Genomic DNA, 20,554 nt, shown 5'->3' with positions numbered 1-20,554 from the left:
TTCTAGATGCGTGGACAGTTATTCCAGGTGTTTCACCTTGGCTACTGGGGATAATTCAACAGGTATTCTCTTAAGTTCAGACGCAGACCACCCCGCGTCAGGCGTGGGTCCGTCACTGACTTTGCCTCAAAACGCCCCGTTCTGAGAATGGAAGTGCACAGCTGCTATTTCGTGGTGCCCAAGACTCCGTCTGATACTGGACCTGAGACCCATCAACCGAGCACTTCACTAGTGCACGTTCAGGAGGAAAGACCCCTTAACGTGAGCTCACTCGTCGAGGTCTATCGCCTCTTCATGGGCCATGTAGGCGCGTCTTTAGGGTTGTATGTTTTGCAACCGGCTGATCTTCACAGAACAGTGCTTTCGTTGAGTGATTATCCTCAATTATCTCCTAGTCTTGAGTCTTGACTACGGGTTTGCACAGTCGTTGCCGCTTATGTACATACCGATATGTGTTTATGCCGTTATGTTGCCCTGTATCCTTCAGTGCAACTGGCTATTCTGATCTAACCGCGTATATTCACAGTTGTCGTCGCTACGGCCGCTGACGCTGTGCTTATAAATTGCATTAGCCGGCGTTTTCGCTGTTCAATCAGCTGTGCAGCGTTCAGTCGTGATTCTGACGCAATTGTTGCGCCTGTCAGTATTTGCATACTTCGCGACAATTGGCCAGCTGTTCCAAGCTGGCGTTAGCCCATAAGATTTCAACAAAAGTGGAGAAGGGAGGAGTTCCCGCAGCGTAGCTGTCGTTCCCGGCTCTCAAGAAACCGAGGTTACAGAAAAGACAGAAAGACAGTTCACAGTTCACTGAGAAACCTCTGCAAGATCTCTAAAGACTGTCAACGCTTATTTTCAGAACCCCATTACTAGGTTTTGAGGCACTTGAATTATACATCGAAGTTGTTTACGTACAGAATAGGATATTTAAGGCACCTGTGCTTTAAGTGGTTTTTAACTCGTACAGTGTAGTGGAAGGCCAACAAGATTTCCGTTCCACCTCCACACATCCTGGTAAACTTTCTCTTCTTCCACTGCCTTTTAAGTGCTTTCTATTTCTGCCCTGTTTATCAGAGCAGATCTGTTGTTAAAACTAGAATAATCCAGGCAGGATGAAGGAGTTTTTATCCTGGAGCTTTCTGAGGCATCATGGGCTGTAAAGCTGTCATGGAAAAGGCCTTCCCACTCACGATGGCATGATTCGGGGAGAGGACCTGCTTTGCATGAGCTCTGGCTCTCTTTTTGGCCGAGCTCCATGCATGAAGCCCAGGTGCTTTTTTCAATGGGCACTTTTGTTGTTGATCAAAGTACCTCGCTGACATCACTGCTAGAACTCTTGACTCTCACTCGTTCCCAACTGAGGTTTACAGATGGGCTATTTTAGTCCACTGCCGTGTGTTTACGTGCCTGTTATCTCTGGAATCAGTTTGTAGTGAAGATGTGTTGGCGTCATGGCCTTCGACATGTTCTGATCATTCAGGTCAAACAAGATTTTTACATTATGTGAAGATAAAGTGAGTTCTGCCTTTTGCTAAACTCACCAGGGTGTTGTGGGATGTTCCAGGACGTTCCTTTGCTGTTGCTAAGGTGTTCTGAGTGTTTGTTAAAATGTTGCTATGCAGTTGCTATAGGGTTCTAATTCAGATTGTGATTACTTTTCAACATTCCAAATCGTATTTACCCCAAATGTTTAAACAGTAGTCTACACTAACTTCCAAAGGATTAGGGTCTACAATGAAAACCTGAAAAAACACTATTGAAAAATATTAAGCTGTTTTTTTTTTTTACATCGATAATAATAATAAATGTTTCTTGAGCACCAAATCAGCATATTAGAATGATTTCTGAAGGATCATGTGACGCTGAAGACTGGAGTAATGATGCTGAAAATTTAGCTTTGCATCACAGGAATAAATGACATTTTACAGTTATTGACAACAGTTATTTTAAATTGTGATAATATTTCACAGTATTACTGTTTTTAATGTATTTTTGATCCATAAATGCAGCCATGATGAGCATAAAAACCTTACATATATACTTGAGCAAAAAAGGAAAAAATAAGCAAGTAACAACATGCCATTCAGTAAAGTGAGTCAGATTAATTCAGTAACTGTTCTGACTGATTCACACGCTTTTGATTGACTTAATAGAGCTTATCCATCCATCCATCCATCCATCGTCATGTTGTGTTTCCATCCATCCATCCATCCATCCATCCATCCATCCCATCGATCGTCATGTTTTCATTCACTAAAAAGAAGATCATAATGCACTTGTTTGGCTGAATGTTTTTGATTCTTGATTTTTTATATATTTTTTGTAATCTAACAGCACTGGTTGGACCATGTTTTTGTTTCACTAAAATGAATCAGTTTTTTTGAGAATCTTTTTTATCAATATGCACTGGTTGGGCTGTATGTTTTTATTTCACTAAATAGTATCAGTTCTTAAGAATCATTCTTTCTGGAATCAGACTTCACTGACACTGATTGGTGTCTATGTTTTTGTTTAACTAAAGAATCAATTCATATGAATATATATATTTTTAATTATTCTTATGAACTGATTCATTTTAGTTAAACAGAAACAAATCAAATGAGACTGGTTGGGCTGGATGTTTTGTGCCTTAACGGCACAGGTTGGACTGTTTCTATTTCAAAGAAACGGCTCCCAGAACTTATTTTTAATATAAATTTTTTTTCCTTCAAATTGCCTAACTCCAGAAGTAATATTAATCAACCGTGTGTGTTTTTTTTTTCTTCAGCAAAAATAACTATTTTGTAATGCATTCATAAAATTATTCCTAGTGTTATGAAATATGACTTAAGCTATACTGCCAATCCCTAATTTATACTACACTGTCCTTTGTTCTAAAGTGCTCGGACTAATCCGAAGAAGAGGGAATGTTGATTACATTTGATCTTTTGTGATGTAGAAGAGAATTATCTGATTGCGTGTTTGTTTATGTGAGAGTTGGGATTGTGTTCTCTCCTTATTTTGGGGCTGAGCTGAGTTTTAATGCTCCAGGCTCTTTGTAAAGGATCCAACAGCACTTCGTTTTGGGTGTTGGCCGTGTGGTATTGTTTGCTTGGCGTCTCTGTATGAAAGGGATCTGTAGGATAAATATTTCAGCGCTCTCTTTCTCTCCCTGTCTCTTGGTCTTTCTGTGCCCATATCTGTACACACTGCGTATTGATTAACATTGAGCCCAAGTAAATGTGCCATTGATTTTCTGCTTTGTTAAGCGCCAGGCTCTACCAACGTGGCCTGTCAAGGCAGGTTGTCCTGTGAAGATGGACCTCCTCTTCACTTCTTCCAAACCCTTTGGATACACACACACACAATCTTCCGAAAGATACCACGTTCATGGACGGGGCGTGTGTGGCGTCACATGATGGAGTCTGCCGCTCAAAATCCCGACCACGCTCCATCCATCACGGCTCTAATGTTCTCATTTGTGATTTTTCTCAAGCACCTCGTTCTCCAGCTTCCTTATTACCTTCAATTATTCAAAGACGAAAGAGCTAATCATGCGTGTTGTTTTTTCTTCCCAACAATGGTGACCTAAGTCTTCCAGATTAATTGGGTGACAGACAAACTAGGCTGGGGAATGGGATATTAGTATTTTTAGAGTTATGGGATTTCCCTGAACAGTGTGCTGGAGATGATCAATAGCCGTACACAGGGTCTGAGCTCATGATCGTCAAGATATTCCTGAGTCAATCGATCAATCAATAAAACTCAAGAGGAACTGTAAATGAGCTCTGCATAAAGCCAGCGGGGAATGGGAATGTTAAATATATAGTCAGATGAGATGTCCTCACATGTTGTTTTTTTTCCCTATTCCTAGTCAGCTCAAAAATGAAACTTGACACCTTGTGTTATTTCAAACCTCTGAGATTACTTTAAGATGTTGAGAGATTTTTTTTTTTCAGTGGTCCTATAGACCTTATTCACTGCAGCGCCATCTTTGATTTTTAATGGGAATGAAAGGCTATGAGGGATAGACGTGCATCTCTTCAGTGGGTTGCACTGTTATTTAATGTGTTTTTGGATTGTTCTACTGACAAAACACTGCAAAAATATATTTTCAAGAAACTTCAGTTGACATAAAACTCCAGACAACATGAGCTGTGGAAAATTATAAGTGATCTATGAGCTTTATACAGAAAAAATCGCACTTATTTTCTTTTTTTTCATTTACTGGTAATTTTTTTACTGTCTTTAAATGCCAAATCCTTATTGAAGAACTAGACTAGAAATGTATTTATTAGGACTGTCAATAGATTTAAAAATCTAATCGCGATTAATCGCACAAAAGGGTTGTAAAGCTTGGAAGAGCCAGGACAGGTTTTAATATAACTCCGATTGTATTTGTCTGAAAGAAAGACACCTAGGATGGCTTGAAGTAAATCATGGGGTAATTTTCATTTTTGGATGAACTATCCCTTTAAGCTATATTCTGAAAACTCAAACTTATATTTGACTTTTTCAACTTAGTCAACATTTTCACATATCGTACCATTTAGTTCTGATTATTTCACTTACTGTACCTTATCCACAGTGCTTTATGGATTGAATGGTTCATATTAAACGCTTCTGTTTTTTCCCAGATGTTCAAACACCTTTTTTCGTTTGAACCTAATGATTGTTGTCATTTACGTAAGAGCTTGCTGGTTTGGTTTCGAGCTCTTTATTGCAGAATCGTTTGGAGAAAATGAATGAGGAAACATTCTTCCCAAACTAAAGCCACTGAAAAAGTGGGTGGTCACCGTTACGCTCTATGTAAACATCGGAGTGGTGTGCTAATGAGAGGGAGAGAGCAAGGGAGAGAGCAAGAGAGAGAGAGAGTCTTGGAGCTTCTGTGAATCTGCCCCGTGTTCCAGGAAACTACAGCAGTGCACATAAACACTCAGCATGCCTGCAACGGCTCTGTGATGTCACCAGCTGAGAGGAAGGGCGGGAGAGAGAGAGAGAGAGAGAGAGAGAGAGAGAGAGAGGGGAGGGGCAAGGGTGACGGAGTGAGATACAGACACAGCCGGAGGGAAGAGAGTCAGTGAGAGTGAGACGGGGAATGTGAAAGACCGAGAGAGAGCCACAGTCAGCGCTGTTAGAGGCATCGAGCACATCGTAACCCCTCCGGCTCACTGTCTGCCGTCTCCCTGCTCTGGACTTGAGGGGCTGATGGGTAAGTGCCATTTCTGTACAGGGTGTTCTGAGTGAGGGAGGTTGAGTGGGTGGACGGGTGTGTGAAGACTATGGCTTTATTGCATGGTGCTGAGATACGCTAACACTCTTGTGTGGGTGTGTGTACACGCGCGCTGCATCCTTGGAACGCTCTCTGTTGAGTGGTGAGTGATGAGAGCTTTTCAATGCACTTTATTGTCACTGTTTTGTTCCGAGTATGTGTGTGTGTGTGTGAGAGAGAGAGAGAGAGAGAGAGAGAGAGAGAGAGAGGTGTTCCGCTTGGCTGTGCTTGTGGCGCAGGGTCTCTGTCCTGGACAATCTGTCTGGTGAGGATGGAAAGTAGGGCTGGGCGGCGTGATGTTGGACGTGTCAGCCGGTAGAGATCCTGCTGTACCGTTTATACCGTGGTAGATGCGTCTACTCAGTGGGCAGGACTGCGTTACGTTGTTTACACCTGAGAGCGGTACAGAAACATGGATTAATGCAAATGCAAAGCGGGACGTGTCCCGAACGAGTCAAGACAAGGAACTTGTTATTACGAGGTGTTTGGCACTGCAAAGTGCAGTTTTGTTGTTTACGGTTGCCAAGTAACATCGCAACTTGCCGCATTCATATAGAATTCAACTGATGAGGTCACATGTGCACGTTTATTGGTTATTTTACAATGGCTTTGAAAAATGGTTCATCCAATCAGAATTAACAGCCAAAACTAGCTATGTTTTATGTTATTAATTGAATATAATAAATATAACGTGGTTGTTCGTGATCTTATTTTCATAAGTATTTCATTTGTAAGTATTTAATTCACTGGATTATCCAATAGGCATAACCACATGCTTATTTAACATAATAACATAACTGTTGAATTTACAACTACAGTATCTCTCTTGTTATTGTTAACTAATACTATTAAAAATCATTCATCGATATTTGAAAAAAATAAAGCTGAAATTAAAATAAAAAATAAGTATTTGATGGAAAACTTCAACTTTAATTTATTTATTTCCGTTACATACCAAGTTTAAGTACTACTAAAACTTAAAAAAACGTTAAAAATTAAAGCTATATAGAAAGTACTAATAAAAATGGCAAAAGCACAAAACAAAATTACTAAAACTTTACCAAAACAAATGTATGCACCTCTTGATGGAAATAAATGTTGTGATGTTATTCCATCAGGAGATGCATAAATTTTTTTGGTGAAGATCTTGTATTGACAATGCAAGAGTCCAGCTCTCTGTAAAGTCTCCTCCAGCACATCCCAAACACTTTCAATGAATTTAAGCTCTGGACTCAGAGGAGCCGGTTCATGTGTGAAAATGATTCTTCATGCTCCTCCCAACTATTCGTTCACTATTTGAGCCTGATGAATCTTGACATTGTCATCCTGGAATATGGCCATGATGTGTTTTCCTACATGGTTGTTTAAGAAAAGAAAAGCTACACACTCCATCAATTAGGGTTAGAAGAACTGTTGCCAAACATATAACATGATAGAAACACAATAATCACTGCAATAATGAACCAATCATAGACTTTTAAGCATGTGCCTAGTTAAATCCTAACAGCGACTTATATATAGTGTATATATATAAGTGAGGGATTTTTAGAGATGATTTTGGTGTTTCAGTATCTTTGTGTCATTGAAGAGGGGTAGTCATGAATGTGTTGGCCAGTGTGTGCACAGCCCCTCACACACACACACACACACACACACACACACACACACACACACACACACAGCTTTGTTTTTGTGATATATGAGGACATTCCATAGGCGTAATGATTTTTATACTGGACAAACTGTATATTCTATCCCCCTACACTGCCCCTATCCCTAAACCTACCCATCACAGGAGACATGCTGCATTTTTACATTTAAAAAAAAACATTGTTTTTTATGTTTTTTAAGCTATTTGAAATATGAGGACTCATGCAATGTCCTCATATATCACGTGTAAGTTGTAATACCAGTGTAATATGCATGTCATTATACACATTTGTGTCCTCATATATCACAAAAACAAACACACACACACACACACACACACACACACACACACACTCTCTCTCGCTCTCTCTCTTAGTCATCCAGGAGCCTGCAGTGTCCTACCTCAGTAGCCGCGTTTCCATTACCCTTCAAATTGCGCAAATTGAAATTGCGAATTGAAATTACGCTCAATGGAAACACGTCAATTTCGCAAAAACTCCCATTTATCGCAAAAAAGTTTTTACGCTCGCATGAGGAGGTTTTTCAGGCAATTCGAAAAAGGAATATTTCGCAAAACTGCAATGGAAACAGTTTTTGCGCATTTACAGTCACCTGACTTAGAAGACGCGGTGTGTTTGGGGTCCGTCCGTGGTATACGCAAATAATAATGGGCTAATAATTATCATCATTATTATAACATTTATTAGGCTACATATTTAGAAGATGCTTTTATCCAAAAAAAGGAACAAAGCAATTCGTCAAATGTCATTCATAATGGTTAGACAATAATAATACAGGGCTAAGATTATCACAAAGAAACACAAGATTTTGACGCATATCCAAGTGTTTGTGCAGAGTGTGGAGCGCGCGCTGCAGGCAGGGAGACGCGGGCGCGAACACTTGCGTTTTCCTATCAACAGTGAAAACAACTTAAAATACTCTATAATTTCTGGTCATACAGAAAATAATAATACATTATTCGCAACTATGCTTTTATTTGTGTAAACTCAAAATAACAAGAAAACGTTGTGCTTTTGTAAAATAAAATAAAACAATCATGCGCGCTTTCATGATCTCCGTGAAAAAAGCTAAAGCTTGAAATGTCCACTTTAAAACGAACAAATTCGAATCGAAAGCTAATACCTTCTGATTATGTAATCCGTATGAAAGGTGCATTTCTCTCTAAAGGTGCATTCGCGCGGCGCGCCTCAGCGGAGATGGAAATGTTTTTAGCCGACACTAATTTAGAAAACAAGTTTATTAATAAAATTAAAATGCCTCGTTATTCTTTCAGACACATTTATTATCATTAGCCTATAACTCCTAAATCACCTTTCTGTAGGCTGTGGTTCCAGAGACATAGGCCTAAATATGGCTCTTCTCATTCAGCACTGCGGGAAAAATATAATTTTCAGGTTCTAATTTGGCCTTAGAAAACCATTAAAATCTAAAAAAAAATTGTATTAAGTTGGGAATATTTTAAATGTTTAGTAAAGGGGCAAAAAGTCATAAACAAACATCTGAAATTTAGTCGATTTTTTTTTTCCGCAGCATTTGTGTACAGTTTAAATTAAAAAAAAAAAATTGGTGTTCAACTTTGCATTTAAAAAAAAACAACCACCGTTCATTTTTCGTTTTGCAATACGGGTTAAATAAGGAAAAACGAATGGACACAAATGTACACTGACCGTTTGGACAGATATTAAATTCATAAAAGAAACAATAGGCTACAGGAATACTGGATTCTAAACCTCAAAGAAATGCCACAATCAGACCTCGGAGCAGAAATGAGGGAGAAACACCCAGAAACTCCTTATGCCGTTCGCAGTATACGGGTCTTTCCCTGCCATTAATGCTTGGATAACACACCACGTCTCCTTCCATTAATAATAATGTCTAGTGTGGTGGTGCGGTGGCTGTGATATAGGGATATAGGCTATAAACCTACCCGTTGATGTTTAAATTACTTATCGCGAGAGGGGAAAAAGTCGCATAACATCAGTTAATGGAAACGCCGTCATTTCGCAATAGTTTTTTATCGACATTTAGAAAAAATCGCAAAAGTTTTGCGCAAATCTGTAATGGAAACGCGCCTAGTGCCATTCACATTTGAATGGGCATTGCTCACCCCTCCTCTCCCTATTAAAAGCACATGTGACAGTCGGCCGGTGGCTTCACAGAGCAGCCCAGCATGCAGCACTGTTTTCATTCACCTTCAGTATGTCCGTCTCTTTTTAGTTCGAGTTTTCTCAAGTTTTAAAGAGGGAAAGCTTTCATTCAAACCATCTGCTGAGAGGTCTATACCGTTCCATTAGTCCCACAGACAAACTTCTGATTATCGCTATAAGGTATAACATCGGTTTGCTGTTTATTCAGCCCAAGAACTGCCCAGTTAGACAGGAATATACTATCTAATCAACATGAAATCAACCAATAACAGTTTTTGTTTTGTTTTATGTCGTTTAAGGGCTGGGTTATTTGTATTTTTTGATCTGATTAGTTTTTGATTCAGCAATTTAACTGTGTCATGACTCAAAAATATATATTTTTTGTATGTATTAAAATGTTTTAACACGATATGGATAGGTACTTTTTTTTTATGTATCTTTTTTACTTTTTTAAATAATGGTGCAGATTTTCACTGTATCTTACTTCTTGCCTTAAACATCATGAATCTACTGTAATTGGCTACAGTGTTTGTTAGGTTGAAATGATGATGTAGAACAAAAAAAATCAATTTCAGAATGAATATAGGAATATCAAGATAATGAATATCAACAAAGCAATGAACGATGTTAAGATAAGTAATTTTACCTACATCGACCTGACCTGAGCAGGACATTCATAATATCAATATCATAGATTTGAAGCACAAGTTAATCCTAATCCGGTCGTGCTGAGTCAAACTGCTTCTCTGCTAGGGGACCTGAGGATATAAATAGCTCCAGCTGCTGGTTGCTCCCTCCATTGGAGGGAAATGCCTGGAGGTGGAGACTGGATGAGGGCGAGAGGCCTTGTCTCACAGTGAGAGAGAGAGAGAGAGAGAGAGAGAGAGAGAGAGAGAGAGAGAGATCTGTTACAAACTCATGTCTGTATTTCTTATGAAGGGCTCTTTATTTTCCTGATATAGCTGATCCGTTTTGTCATCTCCCAACAACCTAATCAGAACTTTAGTTATCAGAAGTTTTGATCATTTTCTTTAATCTTTTGATTATATTTAACGTATTTTGATATAATTGCTCTAAAATGACATAGAAGGTTGTTTTTTGAATCATCAGAACAACATTTTTGACCAAATAGCCAAATGCAAAAAGGCTTAAACTATTATTTATGTACACCAACACAATAATACTTACTGTATTTAAAAATGGATAAATATATAATTTATATGAAATATAAGTTACAACAAATATATTGGTGCACTGTTTGTAGAAATGTAAGCTTCAACGTACAAACTGTTTTTGTTGAGGTGTGCATCAGATATGTTATTAAAACATCTGCTGTGATGAAAGGATTGCAAAAAATCTTGAGTACATTTTGAATAATATATTGTGATATCACCCAGCCCTAGTATGAAAATAGTTCCTGATTTAATTATAGTTTAATTCTCATTTAACTCTTTCCCCGACAGCGTTTTTTTCTTTAAGTTGCCAGCCAGCATTTTTTATCATTTCCACAATTTCATGGCCTCTTGAATATTTTGTTGTATGGATATCTGAACATGCAATATATCAAAAGAAAGAACAGAACCTCTGTTTTTAAAGGGAAACTTTGAATCACCACTTAAATGTGGGTACATTTCATTTAAAAAAAAGAACTTTTGGAACATAAAGCTGAGAAAATCGCTTTTTTATCGCTTGTTTCTGCTCCTTTTTTCCTGTGTTTTGATACGTAGATTCTCTACTCTTTCAGAAGATGCCTAATAGCGCCCCCTACCGTATAACAGTGAAAACGCGGAAAGCCAGAAAATTCCGTCAATATCTGGGAAGCGTTGTCCCCTTGACCTCCCCTTAATGAGGGTGACTGAAGGGTCAGGACTCATTTGGGTGATATATTATAATGGCATGTGTTAGCATGTTTGGGTTGAGAGAATGGACACTGTGGTTCATTAACGGGGATAATTGGCGATGGCAGCTATACATTATCCTCTGTTTACTGTAAACATGTCATTTCTGATCAGCATTTTGGGCACCCGCTCTCAGAAATAAGCACGCTACGAAGGATTGCGTGTCTATATCCACTTTCTTTCTGTTTGTTTTGGCTCGCTGATGGCTGGATTGGTGATGCCATCATTGCGGCGAGATTCGGCGGACACTCCTCAATGATAGCGGCCGGTTCTTCATGCACATCTCTTTATGCTGTGATTACAGTGCACTCCCGGCATGAGAGGCTGTAATTGTGCATTCATCCCAAGCCTCTGAGTAAAGCGTGGGTGCCAGTGACCAGTGATTTTCGCTGTACTTGAATTAATGGAATAAATTTCAAGGCTTCCAGTGAAGTGCAATTTTACTGCCTCATCTGTCCAGGTGGACAAGTTAGCAGGGCATTTAGATAGCACTCAGGGCTTGGGTTCAGAAACATTTAGGGTTTATTTTTTTGTTGTCATCTTCCAGTAGTTGACTGGATGAGGAGATAATTGTCCTGTAGATGATAGCATGAGCCGGGGGAAGATAAGAGCATCGATTGATTTCGGTAGTGCTGTAGACTGTTCTAGTCTTATGAAGAATAAACATGTTGCAGTGAAGCTTAATGGGAGCTGTATCCTGTTGGTTGAATTATGATTTTATACACGCACACACTTGCAATTCACTTTCTCTCCGCTGTTCAAAGCCAGATGCGGGGCTGGTGCCAAGTGCGGACGGCTATATGGAAGAGCTGAGCGTGTTGGCCTTTTACTTAAGCGGCTGTTTAGAGCCTTTTTAAGAACGCTTCTCTTGCTGCCGGCGTTTGGCTTTTAGCCTGTGCAGCCAAGCTGATGTTCAGGGGCCGCTGCGTTCAGGAGTCGTTAGAGCCACCCGGCTGGTAAACACACGCGACGATACCACGGCAACCCCACTGATGTCATCACGACCTCATAAGCGACTTCATGTCTCGCTTATTTAAAGACTGGAGGGTGGAGGAGTGGGGATGGAAAACTGAAAGACCCCATCTCTCTCCTTCTCATCCCTCTCCCTCTTTCTTTCTCTCTCTGTCTCGATGTGAATCTCACAAAACATGTTCGTGTCAAATAAATGTCCCAAATGATCAAATGAAATAAAAATGTCCCAAAGACATTTGGTAAGGTTGGTCGATTAGTCATCCAACAGATGACAAGTCAATTAATGATTTTATTACCTTTTTTTAAAAACTTCAATATTTTAGCTTTGGTGCTTTAAAAGGCATAGCTCTTTTCCACCAGAACAGTTTGGGTTCTCTGAGCCAGAGCCTGTTCTCGGCCGGGTGAACTGGAGCCGGTGGAGTAACGCTGCTACGTGTTGTTTACCTGACTATAAACAGCCTGAAATCAAACCGTGCGCATCCCGGTGTTTGTGCAGGCAGTGCGGCTCTTCTGTTTTGCTGTTCACAGTACCGGGAGTGATTTTAGCATAATAGCATAACTACCGGTACTGTCATCTGTCCTTTTTAGAGATATGTTGAAACTGTAACCGTTGAATCACTCGCTCTCTCTCACGCACAGTTTTACATATTTAGATATAAAGAGCAATGTAGTGCAACGTTATTACGTTACTCAACGAGACTGCCAAAGACAGCGACAGCATTTCTCCAGCTCTGTTCGAGACCAGCTAGTTTTTAGGGCTGGAGCTGAACCAAACTTTCTGGCCCGGAACCCCCTTTTCTGCAGTGGAAATGCGTGTTCGAGAATGGACAAAGGCAGAGAACCTGCACCGGAGCCATGTTGGTGGAAAGAGATGTACTGTAGTAACTGCTGGTCTGTAAGCATATAGAGTGGTGCAGTGATAACGTATTTTTGTAGGCCAACCCGGAAGTTAGCATCACGCTGGTTCCCTCGACAAAAACCTAATTGGATTTTCCATAGGCTTTTGAATTATCACAAAAAAAATAAGCTCTGTGGTCAACAAAAGTTTACGATACACTAAGCGCACTAGTGCGTAGATGAGTTTTCTGTTCAGCGTGATGAAGTTTAATGACAGCTTCTTTTTAGTCCCATTTAGCAACTTGTTAGCAACCGCCTTTTTCAAGACGCGTAACAGCTTTAAAAAAATCATTAGAGGGGTATTACTGGTGTGTTTAATGTCGCATAACAAAACATGAAAATTGGATTGACTTCGGGGCGATGGATCCGGAAGTGCTGAAATGCTAACTCATGGGGTTTTATAGGTTTTGGCCTGTACAAATATGTCATCCGTGCAGCATGCTGGAGTCAGGCTAACAGCTCAAAGCATGTGAAATTGGCATTACATGTCATGCACTGTATGAATGGACATTCACTCACATGATTTCATTGATCAGCTTTGGTGCAACAGTAACCTGCCAACACAGAGACATATTGATGAGTGCTCCTGTGCTGTTCCTGCGAAGGCCCAGGGGAACTGAAAAACAAGTGACTCATGCCATTTGTAGTCAATGTTTATGGACAAGACAGCTTACCATGGGCTATTTATAGTGGCTTCTGTTTGGAATGAGTAAATTCTTCATTATAAGTATCCGTCTTTTTCTCTTTTCTCTCAATGACTGTTTACATGCACATGGAAATTCTGACTTAATCTCGAAATTTGTTCATTTTCCAATTATGTATGTCATATAAACCAGGTTGCCATAATGCAATTAAGATATTTCAGTTTCTAGAATTTAATTGGAATTCTGTCACGTAAGCTATTTATTTAGCATTTTTTTGTTCATTTATATATGTGCATTTTCAAATAAATAGTGTACTGTATTAGCCACCTCTTTTTCTGTCCTCATTCTGAATTTAGTCACTCCAGATTTTACAGCGTGCTCTGGACACTGGTCTGTGATCGTCAGTGTGGCCTGTCTCTCCATGGTACAGAACAAACGCCCCTCTATTCGGCCTGCGGTAACCGGGGCTCCTCTGACGTAATCAGCACGCAGTTCTGATGTTTCCCTAACACCTCATTATCCTCGGCATCCCAGCAGAGGGTCAGGGGTTCAGACAGGGACACTGTTCTGCAGGAGGCGGCATTGGGCCAAGGGCCGGAGCCGTACTGGGCTTCTCAGGAAAAGGCCTGTGTGTGCTGTTTGGGGGAAAAGAATGGAAAATGATGAGATTTGAGTTACTCAAACGTTGTTGATATCAAAAAGTTTTGGTTTAGTGTTGGACGTAGTTCTCACAAGATGCGTTATTTTGTCCCAAATCAAACTGAATTGAATATAATGTAGGTGTCTTTAATGCGAAGTACTTCTATACTTGTAAGTACTATTACATCAGTATATTAGATCTGTGCATTTTCTCTTAAAGTGACAGCAGCCTAATATTCCCGCTGCTGTCTTGTGTTTTTAATGTTAATCAAACAAAGGACAAAAAATCACACTGCTCTTGACTGAATCACTTTAGTAACTTTAATAAGGATTAATTTAATGATTTATACAGTTAAGAATATGCAGTGTTATTTTACATTTGCTTACTTTAGTACATTTCAGTACCTGAAAACTACCTGGAATTAGCAACAACAAAAAAAAGTTAATTTTTATTTTATAACTTTAATTTATATATATATATATAAAACATACATACAACATATTTATAGATTTATTCTTATATTTGAATTTTTTATTAGAATTTTAGTTTTGATATTTTTGGTGGCATTGCTGAGCATCCCACCATGAGCATTGTTTTTTTGTAGAAGCTGCCAAGTTCAAGACCCCTGCATTCTGCTCTGTGTGGCTGTTTTTGGACCTTTTTTGAATTTCTGCTGCTTTCTACTCGTGTGAGTGAGTGTGTGTGTGAGTGCCTGCCCATAAGTTCTGTCTTGTTTTAGTGAGCATTGTAGATGCGGATGCTATTGTTTTAGGCAGGACCGTGGGTGTAGTAGAGATGCCTGAACTTACTCTCAGTAGAGTTGCACCTGCACCCATTTCCTGACTTTAATGTGATGGATAGCAGTGCAGAGTGCTCCTTGTCCCAGGATGCATCACTCCTCACAAGGTACATGGTGTAATAGTTGACCGCCGCATTCATGGCCTTGGTGAATCAATCTCCATCAGTTCATGCTGTAGAGCGGTGAGAGAGCGTGTGGGTGTGTATCCGCGTGTATGTTCAGCCAGTGCTGTGCGTGTCAGCAAATCCCCTTTTTCAGAACTAGTGCTGCAGGGGTGATTATTTCTCTTTACACTTATATTGCATCATTCTAATTGGGTAGAAATGCATATCCCCTCTGTTCCCAGTGTGCCTCCTAACTGTAACATGCAGTGCCCTGGCTGTTATTAATGTCCGTACAGTCTCTCTAAGCGTACATGCCAAGAGTCAATCCTCAGAGAGCGCCGCAAAGACTGGGATTACCCCGGCCTGTCGGCAAACTCCTAATGCAAATGTTACCTAATCCTCCCTGTACGAAATAATTACACTAGTAAACAAACTGTAGCGCTGCATCTGGGGTTTACTCGCAGGGAAGGCTCATCCCACCTCAGCACTCTCTCTGGTGAGATTCAGATGCCATGGAGTGTGTTTTACAGTTCTCAGTTCAGTTGTGTGCCATTCAGATTTTTTAAATCCCTGGATTGGACTGAATTTGAATGCAAGGAAATAAAATGAACTGAAATTCAAAGATATTCAAATAACTTTTTTATAGCTAGAAAAGACAACTTAAATGTTCAATGTTGGCTTGAAAAGTTTTAAAGTTTAAAAAGACTTGAAGTTTCAAGGTTGGTATGATGGATGGATGGATGGATGGATGGATGGATGGACCAACAGATAGATAGACCGATGGATGGATGGACAGATTGATGGGTGGATGGATAGATATAGACTGATGGATGGATGGATGGATAGAAACTGTAGATAGATTCAATATATTCCTCTTTCTTGACATTCCAATTCAACTTCCTGTGAGTTTTGGCCATTGCAATTCAAATTCATTCTCATAAATTGAAAGGGAGCCGCATAATGTGGGGTTTAGCCAATGTTTTTTTTCCATCTGAGCTCTCTTCTAATCTCTTCTATTTTTAGCAGACCAAAATTAGTCTGTTTTGAATAAAAGACAATAAAACAGTGTTTATTAATTCAATTAGAGTTTCTGTTTGCTAGTGCACTTTTGTTTTCTTTGGCATTTTAATTACTGCTAATAGTTGTTTGTGTTTGTTTGGCCACTGGGCTTTGTTTGGACTGGGCGGCGAATGCAAATATGTCTCCTGACGGCATAGGCACGGATAAACAACGCTCTTATCGCCATTTATTTATGCAAAGTAAACGTGGAGGAAGTAGTTCACTAGTTGACGGCTTCCTGTCCAGCTTAGCGTGCATGGGCTGCCAAAGAGCATAGTGTCAATTCCAGGGGGGTAGGGCATCAAAGGGCATCTTTGTGACCAAGGATTTGCGTCATAAATATGATTTTTTTTATTAAATGATTTAGTCAGGGCAGTTTTTATTCCATGACATCAAATAGCCTTTGACGCTGGCCTTTGTGTGGCCTCAGGGCTTCCGCTGAGGGCTTTTGTTTCGCCTGCTAAGGGGTCAGAGGAGCATCCTTGAACTTGTGGCATTCGGGGCATCGTGACGTCACATGAGTGGAGCTGACACCTAAAGCATGAATGTGGTCAGTGTTCCCCCTAAAACCTCTCCTATTCAATGCAAAAATGAAGAGGTCCCATGCCAGCAGTATGGACGTAATATGCTATCAGAGGCTATTTATTGCAGACCACTTGTCTGCTTTGTTCACCTTAGCCTAGTTTTAGCCTGGCAAAAGAGACAGTATTATATCATATAAATGTAAAGCAGTCCTAATAATGGTAAAAGTTCTAGTTTATGGTGATGTGTTGATGATATTCAGGGGTTCCTAGACTTGCAGTAATGCTTGAATAAGCTAAATTTGCCTCCGTTCTCTGTTTATTCTAATTACACAATGTTAAAAAGGAACGAACATAAAATGTCTTTTAATGATGTCCTACTTATTCTTGTGTTGAATTTCATTGCTCATTTAAGCCACAAACCTTTTGGGGCTCGCATACACTCTCGGTCGTAAAGCCACTTAACTTATCAACACAAGCATCCTCACTGCGGAATGTAATTGCTCAGTTCCTCAGTTTTCTTCAGATTTATCTGTTATTGATTGAAGAAGATGCCGCTTCCTGATTCCAGTGACGCTGTTCATGTTCGCTAGTAGTGAAGATCTAACCAAGATCTGTCTCAGGAACATGATGTTTCTTTGCTCTGTTTATTCTGATGTCTGGTGCGATCCTGCTGTACTCTGTGCGCACATTTTTAGGGATATTTAAGATGCTTTTTGATTGGACAATTGCTTCTTACTATCATTACTATCATAGCTCAGTGATCACCTGATATCAATTTCAATTTCATTATTTGGTTTCAGTTTATTTTGATGGTCCCTTTAACACATTCTGTTGAGCAAGTAACGTTGCACCTACATCACTACTACCTCTCATTAGAGTGTTAGTAGAGTATCAGTAACCTGGTAGGGTTAGAGTTAGTTGACATGTAGTTGCAAAGTTACTTACAGTCAACAGAATGTTCAAAAGGGACCATCAAAATTAAGTGTTACCCCATTATTTTAATTGGGTATGAAGAACTTAAATTAAAATTAATTATGAATATTTATTTTATATGTATTTATTTACCTGGCACTTTTATTCATAATGACAACAAAAAAGACACACAAAAAAAACAATTTGAGCCAATAATATTCATAGTGTATGAATACATTGTGTGTGTGTGTGTGTTTATTTTAATTGTATATTTATGAAGAACTTAAATTAAAATTAATTATGAATATTTATATGTATTTATTTACCTGGCACTTTTTTTTGGCACACAAAATAACTAAAAAAACAATTTGAGCCAATAATATTCATAGTGTATGAATACATTGTGTGTGTGTGTTTATTTTAATTGTATATTTATGAAGAACTTAAATTAAAATTAATTACGAATATTTATGTATTTATTTACCTGGCACTTTTTTTGGCACACAAAAAAAAAAAAAAAAAATTGAGCCAATAATATTCATAGTGTATGAATACATTGTGTGTGTGTGTGTGTGTGTGTGTGTGTGTGTGTGTGTGTGTGTGTGTGTGTGTGTGTGTGTGTGTGTGTGTGTGTGTGTGTGTGTGTGTGTGTGTGTGTGTGTGTGTGTGTGTGTGTGTGTGTGTGTGTGTGTGTGTGTGTGTGTGTATGAAGAACTTAAATTAAAATTAATTATGAATATTTATATGTATTTATTTACCTGGCACTTTTTTTTGGCACACAAAATAACTAAAAAAACAATTTGAGCCAATAATATTCATAGTGTATGAATACATTGTGTGTGTGTGTTTATTTTAATTGTATATTTATGAAGAACTTAAATTAAAATTAATTATGAATATTTATATGTATTTATTTACCTGGCACTTTTTTTTTTTGGCACACAAAAAAAACAAAAAAAAACAATTTGAGCCAATAATATTCATAGTGTATGAATACATTGTGTGTGTGTATAATGGATTAATTTGAAAATGAAAAAAAAATGCAATCATTAATAATTTTATTTGTATATTTATAATGAATGTTTATATTTTAGTTTGTTTTATTTTGATTAAATAACACATTTATTTAAATTGTTATAATTCATTTTTATTTAGTTTTTACTTGTTTTTTATTAATGACAAATTTAGTTATATAATTACTATAATGAGTTGCATTTTACTTCATTATTTGAATTGTTGAATTTTTCGTTTGTTTTGGGAATGTTGGGAATTTCTGGAATGTTGGGAATGCGTATGGTGGTAAAATGTATAATCTTTCTACACATCAGTGTTTCCTGCAGGACAATACGTAAATGACCTCTGTGGTGATAACCTCGGAGTACTCGCTTGAGCTGGCGAACACTAAATGGACAATATGTAAATATTGTTTGTTAATGTGTACGCTGTTGGGACATCAATAGGATGATGATTTCTGAAGACTCATTTTTGCAGCACCAACAAACTTAAAATGTTGGCTTGCCTGAAAGTTTAAATCAGTTTTAAAAGCTTCATGTCCTGTTGAGTTTGTTGTTTTTCTCATGTATTGTCTGTTTTCTCACTTTCCGCAGTTGATGTGAGTGTGGCGCTGCCACTGCAAGTGCCGCCTTCTGCCATCCCCATGGACCTGCGTGTAGATCACCAGTTCGCCCTGGCGCCGACGGACCCGGCCCAGCGTGAGCATCAGCTTCAGCAGGAGCTTCTGGCCCTCAAGCAGAAACAGCAGATCCAGAGGCAGCTCCTGATCGCAGAGTTTCAGCGGCAGCACGAGCAGCTCTCGCGCCAACATGAAGCGCAACTGCAGGAGCATGTGAAGGTGAGGCGAGCGGAGCGCTTCTGACCCGGGGTGGGCGGTAAACAGTGCTGCAGGGCTGAGGTATTTTTGTAGGCCACCCTGGAAGTTAGCATCACCCTGGATCTCTCCACAAATGCCAATAGTATTTTTCCATTGGCTTTTGGAAGGGTGCAGAAAATAAGCTCTGCAACCAACAAAAGTTTATGAGTCTTACGCATTTTATTCAAGATAATCTTCACAAATGAACACAATTTTCAAGCATAAATACAATAGCCAGAAGTAAAAAGCTAAGCTTAGTCTATAAACGAATTACACCACGGTCGCATGTCTTTAGTCTCAGCCTCAAAACATCTGATGCATAAGGCACACACAATGGGAAACATGTTTCGAAGTCGTCGTCTGATTGGTTGAATTTATCAGGATTTCCAGGAGACATGCGTGTCGTGTTCTTTAATGGTCCGCCTAGAAACAAAGCCGCTGTGACGCCAATCTCCTTATGGAAGATGAAATCCGTCATGTTTACAATTGGGACAATGGGTCTCATTCATGAAACATGAGCAGAACGAATTTTTGTGTAAATCGTGTGTAAAGTGGTTCTGGCGTAAATTTTCGGATTCATTAAAATGTTCGTATTTTCCAAATGTTAGTTGGTACACAAGAAATCTACACCTGCTCCCAGCCACGCGTAAATAGTGCGCTTAACACCCGGACGTTTTGCTCATTAATAAGGCTGCGTTTTAATTCACCTTAATCGGGTACATATTTGCACAGCATTTTGAAAAAAATATTATATATAGTAATTACATACGTTTTTTCTTATTATGAGAGCCAGTAATAGCATCTGCGATGGTGATTTTTTTCGAAGTGAACTAATTCGTTTTTTGCTCTCAAGCTTAATGTCGAACCATTTTCTTCTCACTTCTGGGAAAGTTCGATTAACAGATGAAACTCCATTAACTGCATCTGTAATATGCTGCCAAGCTTCCTTTTTTTTAGGACCCGATACGCCACTACCTACGCTTGAAAATAAAATGTGGCGTTTTGAATGAACTTCTGATAATAAAACTTCAATTTCTGCATCTGAGAATTTTTTTTTTCATTCGCATTCATGTCATAATATGATGCCCATATATAGTTGTCAGTCGGATTTAATGGGCGGGATTTATGGTAATTGAGAATGAACGTGCACGCGCATCCCATTTACGACT

At 39.0% G+C, this 20,554-nt stretch overlaps 1 protein-coding gene across 1 annotated transcript in view; it reads left to right on the top strand.

Annotated features, from left to right (window-relative positions):
* The first annotated feature begins 5,030 nt into the window (after positions 1-5,030).
* hdac4 (histone deacetylase 4) overlaps positions 5,031-20,554 on the top strand; it is a 120,635-nt gene continuing 105,111 nt past the window's right edge. The window contains exons 1-2 of the mRNA XM_056243696.1: positions 5,031-5,188; positions 19,123-19,367. Of these exons, the coding sequence (XP_056099671.1) occupies positions 5,185-5,188; positions 19,123-19,367 (249 nt within the window). The 5' untranslated portion in view covers positions 5,031-5,184. The remainder of the gene's footprint in view (positions 5,189-19,122; positions 19,368-20,554) is intronic.

The sequence above is a fragment of the Rhinichthys klamathensis genome, unplaced genomic scaffold (assembly GCF_029890125.1).
Source record: "Rhinichthys klamathensis goyatoka isolate OS25496 unplaced genomic scaffold, OSU_Roscu_1.1 h1tg000827l_1, whole genome shotgun sequence".
Taxonomy (NCBI): Eukaryota; Metazoa; Chordata; class Actinopteri; order Cypriniformes; family Leuciscidae; genus Rhinichthys; species Rhinichthys klamathensis.
The sequence above is the reverse complement of the archived record's forward strand: the minus strand, read 5'-3'. Positions and strand labels throughout refer to the sequence as shown.